Source organism: Pantherophis guttatus, chromosome 6 (assembly GCF_059756535.1).
Source record: "Pantherophis guttatus breed Tessera chromosome 6, ASM5975653v1, whole genome shotgun sequence".
Lineage (NCBI taxonomy): Eukaryota > Metazoa > Chordata > Lepidosauria > Squamata > Colubridae > Pantherophis > Pantherophis guttatus.
In genome coordinates, this window is record NC_142068.1 from 88,215 (window position 1) to 101,135 (window position 12,921).

Genomic DNA, 12,921 nt, shown 5'->3' on the forward strand with positions numbered 1-12,921 from the left:
ACTATGGCCATGCAATTGGAATTTAAAAATATGATACAGGTTTTTCATGAAGACTTTAAAGAAAGAATAGGCAAACTGGATGAGAGAATGGAAAAAGTAGAAGGGGAGTTTAAAGATGTGAAGGGAAAAAATGAAGAAAGAATACAAAAAGTGGAAGAAAAGGCAGACTCAACAGAAAAAAGAGTGGAGGAGATGGATGATAGACTCACAATAACTGACAAAAATCAGAAAAAAAACAATTATCTCTCTGGAACTGGATAGAGTGGAGTATTATTTAAGATTTCAAAATATAGAAGAAGAGAAGGGAGAGAATTTGGCAGTAGTGGTGGCGGAGATGCTGGCAGAAGTGATGGAGGAAACCAAGGAAAAGATATTAAATGGGATCGACGAGATATACAGAGCACATACTCGATATGCAATGTGAAATAAACTGCCAAGAGAGGTACATGTAAGATTTACCAGGAAAGCAATAAAAACAGAAATATTGCAGATAGCAAGAAATACTCCAATAAAGTATAAAGATAGAGAGAGAGAGTGATGGTGGTGAAACAGATACCTAGAAGAGTAAGGGATCTGTGGAAAGAATATCAATTTTTGACAAAACCTTTAATTAAAAAAGGAGTAAACTTTAGATGGTTAATACCAGAAGGAATATTGGTGTACTGGCAAGAGCAAAGACATAGATTGGACAGAGATAGAGAAAGCGGAATTATTTTATAACCAATATTTGGGCTTCAAGAAGCCCAAGAATAAATATTTTATTGTTGTGAGCTGCCCTGAGTCCTATGGAGATAGGGCGGCATATAAATCAAATCAAATAAATAAATAAATAAAATAAAAGCTGAGAGAGGAAAGAGAAACTAGAGTCCAAGTTGAAGTGGTAAAAGAAAAAGAAGATAAAAAAAGAGAGATGTTAAAAGAACAAGAAGAAAGGGCAATAAGAGAAGGGGCAAGGTCAAACGATCCCAAGGACCAAAGAGAAATAAGAACGACAAGATAGACAAAAACTAGTAACAGGTAAAACATGGAAGAAGAAATAAAAGCAATATCAATAAATATTAATGGATTGAATTTGGTAATAAAAAAGAAAAGAACTCTTAATAAATTGGGAAAACTAAAAATGGACATAGTATGTTTTCAAGTTCATATTAGAAAGCAACACAAAAAATTATTGGAGTATTCAAAATTGGGTGTACTATTTACTGCATTAACACATCAAAGTAAAAGAGGTATAATATTATATATTAAAAAGAAATTAGAACCCAAACAAATATTTGCTGATGAAGAAGGGAGGATCCTTATGGTGGAAGTAACAATGAACTATAAACAAATACTCTTGGTGGCGATATATGCTCCAAAGAACAAGCAAGAAGAATTTTATGGAAAATTGCACAGGAAAATAATAGAATTTGAGTATGACAATATTTGTATAATGGGAGACTTCAATGCGATAAGGGAAGTTGAGTGGGACTATAAGACGACAAAAGTCAATAAAAAAATCTAGAAAAATGCTCCCAAAGGCTTTTTTTATAATGATAGAGTAACTAGGCATTCAAGATGCCTGGAGAGAAAGACATTTGAAAGAAAAACAGTATATCTTTTATTCAAATAGACATAGGTCATGGTCCAGAATAGATATGATGTGGATGTCAATTGATTTATTAGCTAATGTACAAGATATAAACATTGAAGCAAGCATTTGGGCTGACCATAATCTGATTATAATTACATGGAAGGGCAAAAGAAAGAGATCAAGATGGACTTTGAATCAAACAATATTAAATGAAAAAGAGTTTCAACTATTTGTGGAGAAAGAATTGGTTTTCTTCTTCAAGGAAAATAAAAAGGAAGACACATCATTGCAAAATGTGTGGGATACAGTAAAAGCATATATTCGAGGGTTGGCAATGATTTACCTGGGAAAAAGAAACAAAAAGAAAAGACAAATGCAAAAAAAAAAAAAACTGGAGGAAGAATACAAGAAATTGGAGATAGAATTACAAAAAGACACGCAAAATAAGAGGATTAAAAATCAAATGGATTTAAAAAAACATGAAATGAACTTAATTGAAAAAAAGGATTTGGCTTATAAAATAAAGATATCTAAACAAAACTTTTTTGAAAATGCTAATAAGCCAGGCAGATGGCTGGCATACAAAATGAAAAAGGAGAAGGGAAAAAAACTAATTAATCAATTAATGGATGAAGAAGGACAGCTATGTTATTGAAATGAAGAAAAGAAAAAAGTGGTACAGAAATAAGAGACAATACCAGAAGAGAAGATTATACAATATTTAGAAAAGTCTGATTTACCAAAAATACCAGAAAAATACAAGAAGGCCTTGGAGGGAAGGATAACGATGATGGAAGTAATAGAGGGGATTAAAAAACAAAAGAATGGTAAAACACCAGGTTCAGATGGGTTACCAACTGTATAAAACTTTTCAGGATGTAATTAGCAATACAACGTTGGAAGTATTTAATGATCTTTTAGTGAATGCAAAAATACCTGACTCTTGGATGGAGGCATATATTACTCTTATACTAAAAGAAGGTACAGATTTACAATGTTAAAAACTATAGACCGATTTCTTTGTTAAATGCGGATTATAAAAGATTGGCATCAATAATGGCGAATAGATTGAAGAGATTGTTAAATGATTTCATACATGCAGATCAAAATCAAAGAGACAAATTAGAGACAATATGAGGATGACTTTGAACACTTTGGAATATTATAAAGCACACCCAGAAAAGCAAATGGTATTGATGTTTCTTGACGCACAAAAGGCCTTTGACAATATGAATTGGCAATTTATGACAAAACAACTACAGACTATGGACTTTGGGGGAAGATTTATAAATATGATTGAGATAATTTATAGCAAACAATCTTCAAAGGTGATAATAAATGGAGATATGACAGAGAAAGTTAATATCATGAAAGGAACAAGGCAGGGATATCCTCTATCCCCCTTGTTCTTTGTGTTGACATTGGAGGTGTTAAATAGAAATATAAGACAAAATGAAGAGATAAAAGGGATAAGAATTAAAAAAAGAAGAGTATAAACTGCAAGCATTTGCAGATGATCTAGTATTTATTTTAGAGGAGCCATTAGAAATAGGACCCAAACTGATAGAACAAATAGAGGAATATGAAGAGGTGGCAAGATTGAAAATTAACAAAGATAAAACAAAGATATTGGTGAAAAATATCACAGATAAACAGAAAAGAGACTTAATAGAGAAACTAGATATTCAGATTACCAAAAAAGTAAGGTATTTAGGAATACAATTAACAGCAAGGTGTGCAACGATTAAAAATGATAATTATTACAAATTGAAAGGACAAATTGAAATGGACCTGGAAAGATGGGGAAAACTGTAATTATCATTAATGGGAAGAATAGCAGTAGTTAAGATGAACATATTACCTAGACTGTTGTTTTTATTTCAAACAATACCAATAACACTAGAAAAGAAATATTTTGAAAACTTGAATAGAATGATATTGAAATTTATATGGCAGGGAAAAAAGGTGAGAATTAATATGAAAATGTTACAAGATGCAAGACTAAGAGGAGGAGTATTACTAACTTTGGAGGGGCACGACTTACAATTGGGTTGGCACGCTTTTTTATGGTATGGGAAAAATAAGATGTATAGTTATTTTCAAAGGCATTACAAACACCTTTCATATGCGCTATCTCCGACGAATTCTTGGCATCACCTGGCAGGACAAAGTTCCAAATAGCGCAGTCTTGGAACGTGCTGGAATTTCTAGCATGTATACACTATTGAAACAGCGACATCTACGCTGGCTGGGGCATGTCATGAGAATGGCTGATCGTCGGATTCCAAAATCTCCTGTATGGAGAATTAGTGCAGGAAAAGCGCCTCAGAGGAAGACCACAGCTGCGATATAAGGATATCTGCAAGAGGGACCTAAAGGCCCTGGGAATGGACATTAACAACTGGGAAACCTTGACCTCTGATCGTTCAGCTTGGAGGCTAAAGACGCAGCATGGCCTTCTCCAATTCGAAGAGAAACTTGTTCGGCAGGCTGAGGCAAAAAGGCAGTCCCGGAACCAGCAAAATCTGGGGGCTGGGCAGGGGATAGAATGTATCTGCCCTCAGTGTGGAAGGGATGGCCACTCTCGAATTGGCCTTTTTAGTCACACTAGATGCTTTTTTAGGATCTCTTTCCAGAGCACAATACCATAGTCTCTTGAGATTGAAGGATGCCAATGAATATGTAAGAAATGCGTTATTATTAGTATGGGAGAGGAGAGAAAAAAATTATTTGAAAATACCAACATGGCTTTCAACAATGGAAGGATTAGTACATCCAAATATTATTAATATGGGAAACATTGTAAGATATAAAGATATTTTATCAGCAACAGGGGAATTGAAAACGAAACAAGAACTAGATGAACAAGGGATTGAAATGGAGTGGTATACTCAGCTGCAAATACAATCGAGATATGAAAAAGATGCAAAGCTATATGGTTTTTATTTGGAAATGACAGTATTGGATGAAATACTCACAGCAACATATGAAAAAACTATTAGGAAATTATATAGTCATTTACTTGGAGTAAACTTGGAAGAAGAACAAGTTAAAGAATCAATGGGCAAAAAATGTTGGTTATACAATTGAGTTAGATAAATGGTAGCAATTATGGGAAAGAAATTATAAATTAACAATGGCCACAGCATATAAAGAGACTTTGTATAAAATGTTTTATAGATGGCACATGTCACCAGAAAGACTGGCAAAAATGTTTAAAGATAAATTAGCTAAATGTTGGAAATGCCATCAGATACCGGGATCGTATTATCATATGTGGTGGACATGTCCAGAAGCGAGAAATTATTGGGAAAAAATTAAAATATGGTTAGAACAAATGATACAGCAACATATTGATTTAAAACCAGAATTGTTCCTGTTGGGTATCCTATCAGAGAAGAATAGTAAAATATATATATATTTGATAATACATCTAATAAAGGTGGCAAAAATGGTATTTGCACAAAATTCCTACAAAGGGAGAGGTAATTAAGAAAATATTGGAATGTGCAGAAATGAATAGATTGACATTGGCATTGGGAGTCGGAGTATTACAATATATGGGGGAAATCCATATATTGTATGGATTTCTATCCATTTTATCAATGGATAGAAAGTGAATATAGATAAGAATATGTTGTAGTGTCATTAAAATTAAATGTAAGAGGAAAGATAAATGTATACATTAAGAAAATGATGATAAATGTTGAAGATGATGGCACAAAAATGTTGTACCCAGATAATACACGGATTGAGTAATAATGTACAGGAATGATAGAAGAGATGTAATTATAAAACAAAAAAGAATTTGAAATGAAGATGTATATAAATAGAAAATCAGGGCTGCTCGATTAGCATCTTAATACTCCATACCATACCATGGAAACAACAAGGGAGTGTAAAAGGAGAGAGGAGTAGGGAGGAAAAGGAGAGAGGGAAGGAGGGGAGTAGGGAGGAAAGGAGAGAGATGGATAGAAGAGAGGGAAAAGGAGAGGAAGAAAAGGGAGGGGAAAGAAGAGTAGGAGAGAGGGTTAGAAAGGGAGAAAGAAGAGAGAAGTGGGGAAAGGGGAGAGGAAGTAGAAAAGGGAAGGAGAGGAGGAATGAGGAAAGTAGAAAGAGATAGAAGAAGGAAGAGAAGGGAAGAGGAAGAGGAAAGGTTGTGGTAAAATAAAGGAGAGGAAATGGTAAAAGAGCAGGCCCGAACAATTAACAAATGAAAGTAAAAAGATAAGATGAATGAATAATGATTAATGATGGATAAGAGACTGTACATTTAAATATGTTGATGAAAAATAAAAATAAAAAACTTTTTATTTAAAAAAAACTTCACAGGATTTGTGTGATTGCTATATAGAGTGTGCTTTAGTCTGGCAAGATTCCTGTCTAGAACAGCAATAAAGCATACGCTGTTCCTGTTCCTGCATCCTGCTCCCTGCCGCCATGTGATTGGACTATCTCTGAAGCCCCTCTGGACGCCAACCAACAGTTCGCACAGACAGCCTGATAAAAAAGCAGCCAATCCTAAATGGGGCTCCTCTCTCCCACAACCCCTTTCCTGGCAGGCCTCAAGCCGCCGTGCGAGACAGCTACCTGCGTTTGCTGGGAATGACGCCAACCTGGTCACTCTCCCCGCCTGGCATCACCAGTCGTGCCTGCCACCATTCATCATCCGAGGCGTTGATGACGTGGAGGATGTTGCCAAAGTGGAAGTTCAGCCCCTGGCTGGGGAGGCCACTGTCTTTAGTCTTGTCGTAGTCAAAGAGGGCTCTGCAGATAAAGGGGAGAAAAGAGAAAACAGGTAGCCAGGGGACAGAATCGGAAGGAAAAAGCCAGCAATTCTGGTGGGGAGGACAAGATTCCCAAGGAAGACCTTTGCATCCCCCCGGAGAAAACCAATTAACTGCTCCAAACACAGTGGTGGGCAACGGACATGCATGACGAAGCTTGATGGTGCATCATCAGCTAGGGGAGGGGCTGCTGCATTAAGCTGCGATTTCAGCACCCTAAAAAATGATAAGTCCCATATTCTTCCTGCAGTACGAATATATTCTGCTTTGCTTCTACAGTTGTACCAGTTGCTCAAGTTAATGAGCCAAGACTTTGAGTCTTGCCATGCCAAGTCACAGAGTGTGAGAAACCTACAGAAAGGCACCTTAATGTAGAGAAGCAAATACGGCTTAATGGGTGTTACTGAGACGGGGTGGATGAAACTCTTAAATGAAATGCAGAGGCTGAAGAGCTGATCCCGAAACAGTGCAGCCGGGGCGAATGCTGGGTGAAGGAAGGCTCCTCATGTCTTGAGACCCGAGGAGGAGGAGGAGGAGGAGGAGGAGGAGGAGGAGGAGGAGGAGGAGGAGGAGGAGGAGGAGGAGGAGGAGGAGGAGGAGGAGGAGAGCCAGATGAGAACATCTGGAGAAGAACAAAAGCGGGGGGGGTGTCTGCAGATGGCCAAGCCAAGCAGAATGACCCCTGATGGATCAGGTTTCATGACATTCAGGAGGGAGAGATACAGTAGTACCGGGGAGCCTCAAATATCCAGGCCTATCCTGCCAAACCAAGTTAGCTAGGGCTGCCAGGCTCCAAAGCCTCTCAGCTGTCCGTCAGATAGTGTCATCTTTCAAGAGACAATGGGGTCAGCAACAAAGCCAGGCCCCTCAACAGCCCCCGAAGCCTCACCTGACATAGAGGGACCGTTTCTGGCTGGTCCGCAGAGAGCCAGATCCTGAGCTCATGCTGCTGCTCATCATCTGCTCTCGCAAGTCGTGTATTTTGGCTTCAAAACGGCCATATTCTGAGGAAAAGGGAAATGCTGGTCAGTTCCACAAATGCCATTGCTGCAGAATATCAGGTTTTTGATCGCCCCAAATCTTACGCCCACCTAGACTTTTGGAAACAACTCCACCATTAATCCAGTGTTCTTTAAACACATATCCTTCCCTCTCCACCCCCCAATTGATTTTGATTTCAAAAACAATGTGGAACAACTCATTTTTCTCTCTCTTGCTCATGCAGACACACACACACAGGGTGACACTGCAAGGCTACACACATTTACTCCAGAAATTTGACGGAATAAAACATGGATTATCTATCTGTTTGATCGAAGCCTACTCTTGCTCTGGGGAGCATTTAGTTAAGAAAATTTGAAAACAAAATCATAAATTGTTAAAAGCAGTTAAACAACAGATTAACAGATTCAATTAACAATAAAGCCAGTGCCAAAACAATCCAGGGCTGGGAATGAGCATAGGCTCTGGGCCCTCCCTGCGTTCTGTCATCTTGTGTTTGGACTACAGCAATGCGCTCTCCATGGGGCTAACCTTCAAGACTTTTCAGAAGCTACAGCTGGCACAGACAGTTTTAGGGGCCGCCAGGATGGCCCAAGGAACACCACCGCTGCGCAAATGGCACCAGTTGCCGATCAGCTTCCAGGTGCAACCCAAGATGTGGATTCTAGCCTTGGAGGCCCTGTATGACAGAGGTCCAGGCTACCTGAAGAAGCGCTTCCCCACCCGCCAATGGGACTGGCCTGTGCGCCCCCACCAGAAAGGGCATGCTGCGGACCCTGTCAGCCAAGGAATTTTGACCAAGGTCCTTGTTTAATGGCCACCAGTTTAGCATTCAAAGTTATGACAGTGCTGAACGAGTGATACTTATAACTGGTCCTCGAATTTCCACCCACCCCAGCAACCCCGCACGTGATTGTGATATGGGCATCTAACAACTGGTTCACACTTATGACAGTCGCAGTGCCCCACGGTCATGTGACAGCCATTTGCAATTCCTCCTGCCGGCTTCCCACTAGCAAAGTCCAAGGGGAAGCTGGCAGGGAAGGTGGCCAGTTGTTCTGGTCAGTCCCTTGCACCAGGGTGAAATGCTCCCGGTTCGGACCGGATCGCCCAATCCGGTAGCGATGGCGGCAGGTGGTTCGGAGAACCGGTAGCAAACATCCCTGCCCCCCCATGCCCAGCTGAGCCGCGCAATCATCAGAGGCTTTTTTTTTTAATTATTTTTTTCTACAACTTCTTCAGCCAAAAAAATGCTTTTAAAAGTTAAAAAAAAGCCTCTGATGATCATGCAGCTCAGCTGGGATCGTCAGAGGCTTTTAAAAGCATTTTTTTTTACAACCTCTTCAGCCGGACAGATTGTAGAAAAAATGGTTTTAAAAGAAAAAAAAGCCTCTGCCGATCAGGCAACTCAGCTGGGATCGTCAGAGGCTTTTAAAAGCATTTTTTTTTACAACCTCTTCAGCCGGACAGATTGTAGAAAAAATGGTTTTAAAAGGAAAAAAAAAAGTTGGCCATGCCCACCCACCAAGCCACGCCCACAGAATCGTTAGTAACAAATTTTACATTTCACCACTGCCTTGCACCCTCCCCCGCCCAGCAGCAGCAGCCACCCCCGGCCCACTGTGCTCATGCCACGCCTCGTGCCCTACCTGCCTGCAAGCCACCAGGAACTCGCTTAATGACCTATGATTCTCACTTCTCAACGGATTGCCATCGTTAAGAAATGTGGTCAAATGACAACAGGTCTTACAACCAGAGTGCTTATTGACATAAATATTGGCTCCACTCACTGTCACTAACTGAGGACTAGACTAGGCAATGCAGGGTCATTTCCCACAGGGCCAGATTCCCATTCTGAAGAATATCCCAGAATGAAGCTGGAATATGTTATTAGGTGTTTTGTTTTTAAAATATTGCAAACCGGCTAATCACAGTTTGCGACTCTGGGTGGGTTTTTTTAAAAGGAAGAAAAGGAAAACAACACAAGAAAGCAAAAGGTGACACGTAAGGAAAATGCACGTGAGGCTGGGGATAACGAAGAGGCGTATCTGAACCCATAGGTGAGGGGGTGAGCCAGGCCTGCCAAGGACTAAGAGGTTCAGAGCCATTGGAATGCCGGAGGGGGTGGGGTGGGGGGCACAGGGGGAGCCCCTTTCCCAGATCCCATCAGAGGGTGCTGCTTCAGAGGGGCAGCTCTCCCGCGCCCCCGAGTGTGACCTCTTCCTGGCACCTTGCATCAATTCCCTACCCTTTTTGTGCTTGGGCCTCGACAAAGTCACCTAAGAAGCAAACTACCTGTAACTCATGTCATCAACATTCTCAGCCTTCGAGCCTCTCTGCCATTGCAAGATCTTAGAGCAGGAGATTCCCAAGAGAAAGAGGTTTTAATCTGATCAATCACTTGCCTTCTGGACGATATTGAGCTACGATAGTGACGGACTGACCGGCGTTTTTCAAGGCAGCGGCTGCCTCTTCGTGGGTTGCAGCTTTGAGGTCCATGCCATTTACCTGAAAAGCAACACAAAGGAACCATCGCTCACATCAGGACGTGGATGTCACCAAATCAACCGGCTTGGAACCCAACCCGGCCTCTTGCAGACGGCCAAGCTGCCTCTTGGTAAGTCACAGAGGCCTTCCCCCCGGCCCTCCTTGCCAGGCAGAGCCCAGCACGGTCCGGGGACCCTTGTCGAAGAAGACTCCCAAGGCCCAAGAAGACCTGACTGGTATCCTCCTTTGCAGGGTCTTACCGAAATGATGCGGTCTCCTTTCCTGAGCTCCCCACTGAGGTCTGCAGGCCCCCCGGCAAGGATGAAGGAGACAAAAATCCCCTCCCCGTCCTCTCCCCCCACGATGTTGAAGCCAAGTCCTGTGGAGCCCCGATGCAGCACCAGCTTCCGTGGCTCCCTTAAAAGGAGAAACGAATTACAGTCACTCCGGCACGGACAGCAGTGGCCTCGGGATAACAACAGCCAAAGGTGCACAAGGCATTTTTAATCAACAAATTAAGAATTTAATAGGCACATGAATAAAGATTTCAGCAAGAAACTCTTCTTTTTACTGCTAAACCTACCAAAAAATATATCAAATGCAACTGGAAAGAATTGAGGTTTTAATCAATTAGTTCTCACTCTGCAGAGACTCTAAACACTGTTTCTTTTTTGTTGTTTGTTTGTTTTTATAAAGACAAAGACAAAGAAAGAAAAAATAATAATAAAAGAAAACTGAGGACATATATATACAGATATATGTATCTATAAATGTTATATAAACCTATTACAATCCATATTTATTTATTTATTATCATCTATAGTCAATGTAATAGATTAAAATCTATATAGTTCATCCTAACCATCTCAAAATCAAGTTATTAGTATTAACCTTTTTTCCAAATGGAACATACTGTATTTACATAAAGAATTAATTCACTCTCCAACAGGATATGTTAGAAATATACCAGCCACCCACAGTTGCTCTTATTAGAGAACAGGATACTTAATTGAATAAATACGACAATTTACTCAAGCCATTTCTACATAAACGGGAGGTTATGGGCGCAACTCGTTGTGCCCACGTGACACCCCTCCTGCGTGAGCTGCACTGGCTTCCAGTGGTCTTCCGAGTGCGATTCAAGGTGCTGGTTACCACCTTTAAAGTGCTCCATGGCATAGGACCTGGGTACCTTCGAGACCGACTTCTGCCACCAATAGCCTCCCACCGGCCAGTCCGCTCCCACAGAGAGGGTCTCCTTAGGGTGCCATCAGCCAAGTTATGTCGGCTGGCGACACCCAGGGGGAGGGCCTTCTCTGTGGGAGCCCCAGCCCTGTGGAATGAACTGCCCCCGGAAATGCGTAAGATCTCCGACCTCCGTGTATTTCGCTGTGCCCTCAAGACCCTGCTGTTCCGCCAGGCTGGGCTATCCATGTAATGATTTTAAATTAGGTGTTTTAAATTTTGGCGGTTTTAAATTTGAGCCGAAACTATTTAAATAATTTTAATTATTTTTAATTGATGTTTGTCTTTGTGCTTTTAATAGGCTGTACACCGCCCTGAGTCCTCCGGGAGAAGGGCGGTATAGAAATAAAATTATAATAATATAATAATAATAAACACAATGCATTCCAATATTTGCATGAATTGTATTTCTTTTTATTGAAAGAAGTACGCTGTAGCCTCTGTTGAGTCTTTTGGTGTTTTTTCCCAGGGAAACAGCTGAAAACAATGGGAACTGAACTCTCATTATGTTAAAGCTTGTCTGTCGAACCCATCCATCGCAACAGAAATGTATAAAGTGCAACTGGTCGTGTGTGTGTGTGTGTGTGAGAGAGAGAGAGAGAGAGAGAGGGAGGGAGGGAGGGAGGGAGGGAGGGAGGGAGAGAGAGAAAGAGAAAGAGAGAAAGAGAGAGAGAGAGAGAGAGAGAGAAAGAGAGAGAGAGAAAGAGAGAAAGAGAGAGAGAGAGAAAGAGAGAGGAAGCTGAGAGTGCCAGAGCTCCAGGCTGAGCCTCGGCAGACACTGTGGCTGCAAAGCCTTCCCCGGAGCCCTTCGAGGCAGACCACACTTGTCCTTCGGAGAAGGATTAAAAAAAAAACACAGACATTTTCCTTCCTCAAGAGCCCCCAAATAGGGGTCCTGTCTTCCACCCAAATGACAGCTCTCCCCACCCTCAGAATTCATGTTTCCTAGAAATAGTGCTTGGATGAGGGACCCCCACAGTCCCTCCTAAGGGTTGGGGCTCTTGCAGCGTCCCCAGGGCCACAGGGATCACCCTCTGCGACCTCCACTATGGTCGGCTTCTGGCAAGCGAATCCAATGCGGAAGCGGTGGGAGATCCCAGGTGGTGACCACCCAGATGCTGGACGCTGCAGTCATGCAAGATTTGTCTCATGGCGGCAACCGGAACTGCTACAAATGCCATGCGTGAGCCAGCACGGCCATGCAACAGCAGCCCCCCGGACAACCGGGTCGCTCAGGGACAGAGTTCCCAGGCCCTTTTGTCCCTGGGAAGTGTGATGGAAAGTGCAGCTGGAGGAGGAGTGGGGAGGAAGACCTCCGGCTTCCCAGGGAGGAGGCAGCCCCTTCCACAGAGGGGCCCAAGCCTAGAGACTGCACAGCCGCATCCTGGACGGGGGAAGGAGGAAGAGGTTCAGGGTAATTGCAGCCTAGAATCTCCCAGAATAGATCTGTGAGATCAGAAGGTTACAGCCAGATTCTGTCCAAAAAGTGTAAGCAAATAAAGATCTGAACTCGAGTGGCTCTCACTGCGTCCTCTCTGGGGCTTGACAGTAAGCGAGGACCACCTGTATTTCACTTTGATGTCAAGACAGTCCAACCCACTCACCTCCATTATGTGAATATTCTAGAAGGGACCCAAGAAGTAGAGTTTCCACTAAGAGAAGTCATCCACAATTTGGTATTAGCAAAATTCTCCTGAGAAACATGCTTCTTAATACTTAAGCTAACAGAATGTATGCCAAGTATACATTGAATGTCTACTTGGCAGAATTTCTAAGGCATAAAAAGAACGTATGAATGAGACTTCCACAAGAGAAACCCCACAAGTC

At 41.7% G+C, this 12,921-nt stretch overlaps 1 protein-coding gene across 38 annotated transcripts in view; it reads right to left on the reverse strand.

The window, feature by feature from the left end:
• Positions 1-12,921, reverse strand: part of DLG1 (discs large MAGUK scaffold protein 1) — a 112,856-nt gene that overhangs the window by 40,085 nt on the left and 59,850 nt on the right. For all 38 annotated transcript variants that reach the window (XM_034424602.3, XM_034424609.3, XM_034424606.3 and 35 more), the window contains 4 exons: positions 10,110-10,266; positions 9,768-9,870; positions 7,250-7,364; positions 6,164-6,340 (listed from right to left, as the gene is read on the reverse strand). In XM_034424602.3, coding sequence (XP_034280493.2) covers positions 6,164-6,340; positions 7,250-7,364; positions 9,768-9,870; positions 10,110-10,266 — 552 coding nt within the window. The remainder of the gene's footprint in view (positions 1-6,163; positions 6,341-7,249; positions 7,365-9,767; positions 9,871-10,109; positions 10,267-12,921) is intronic.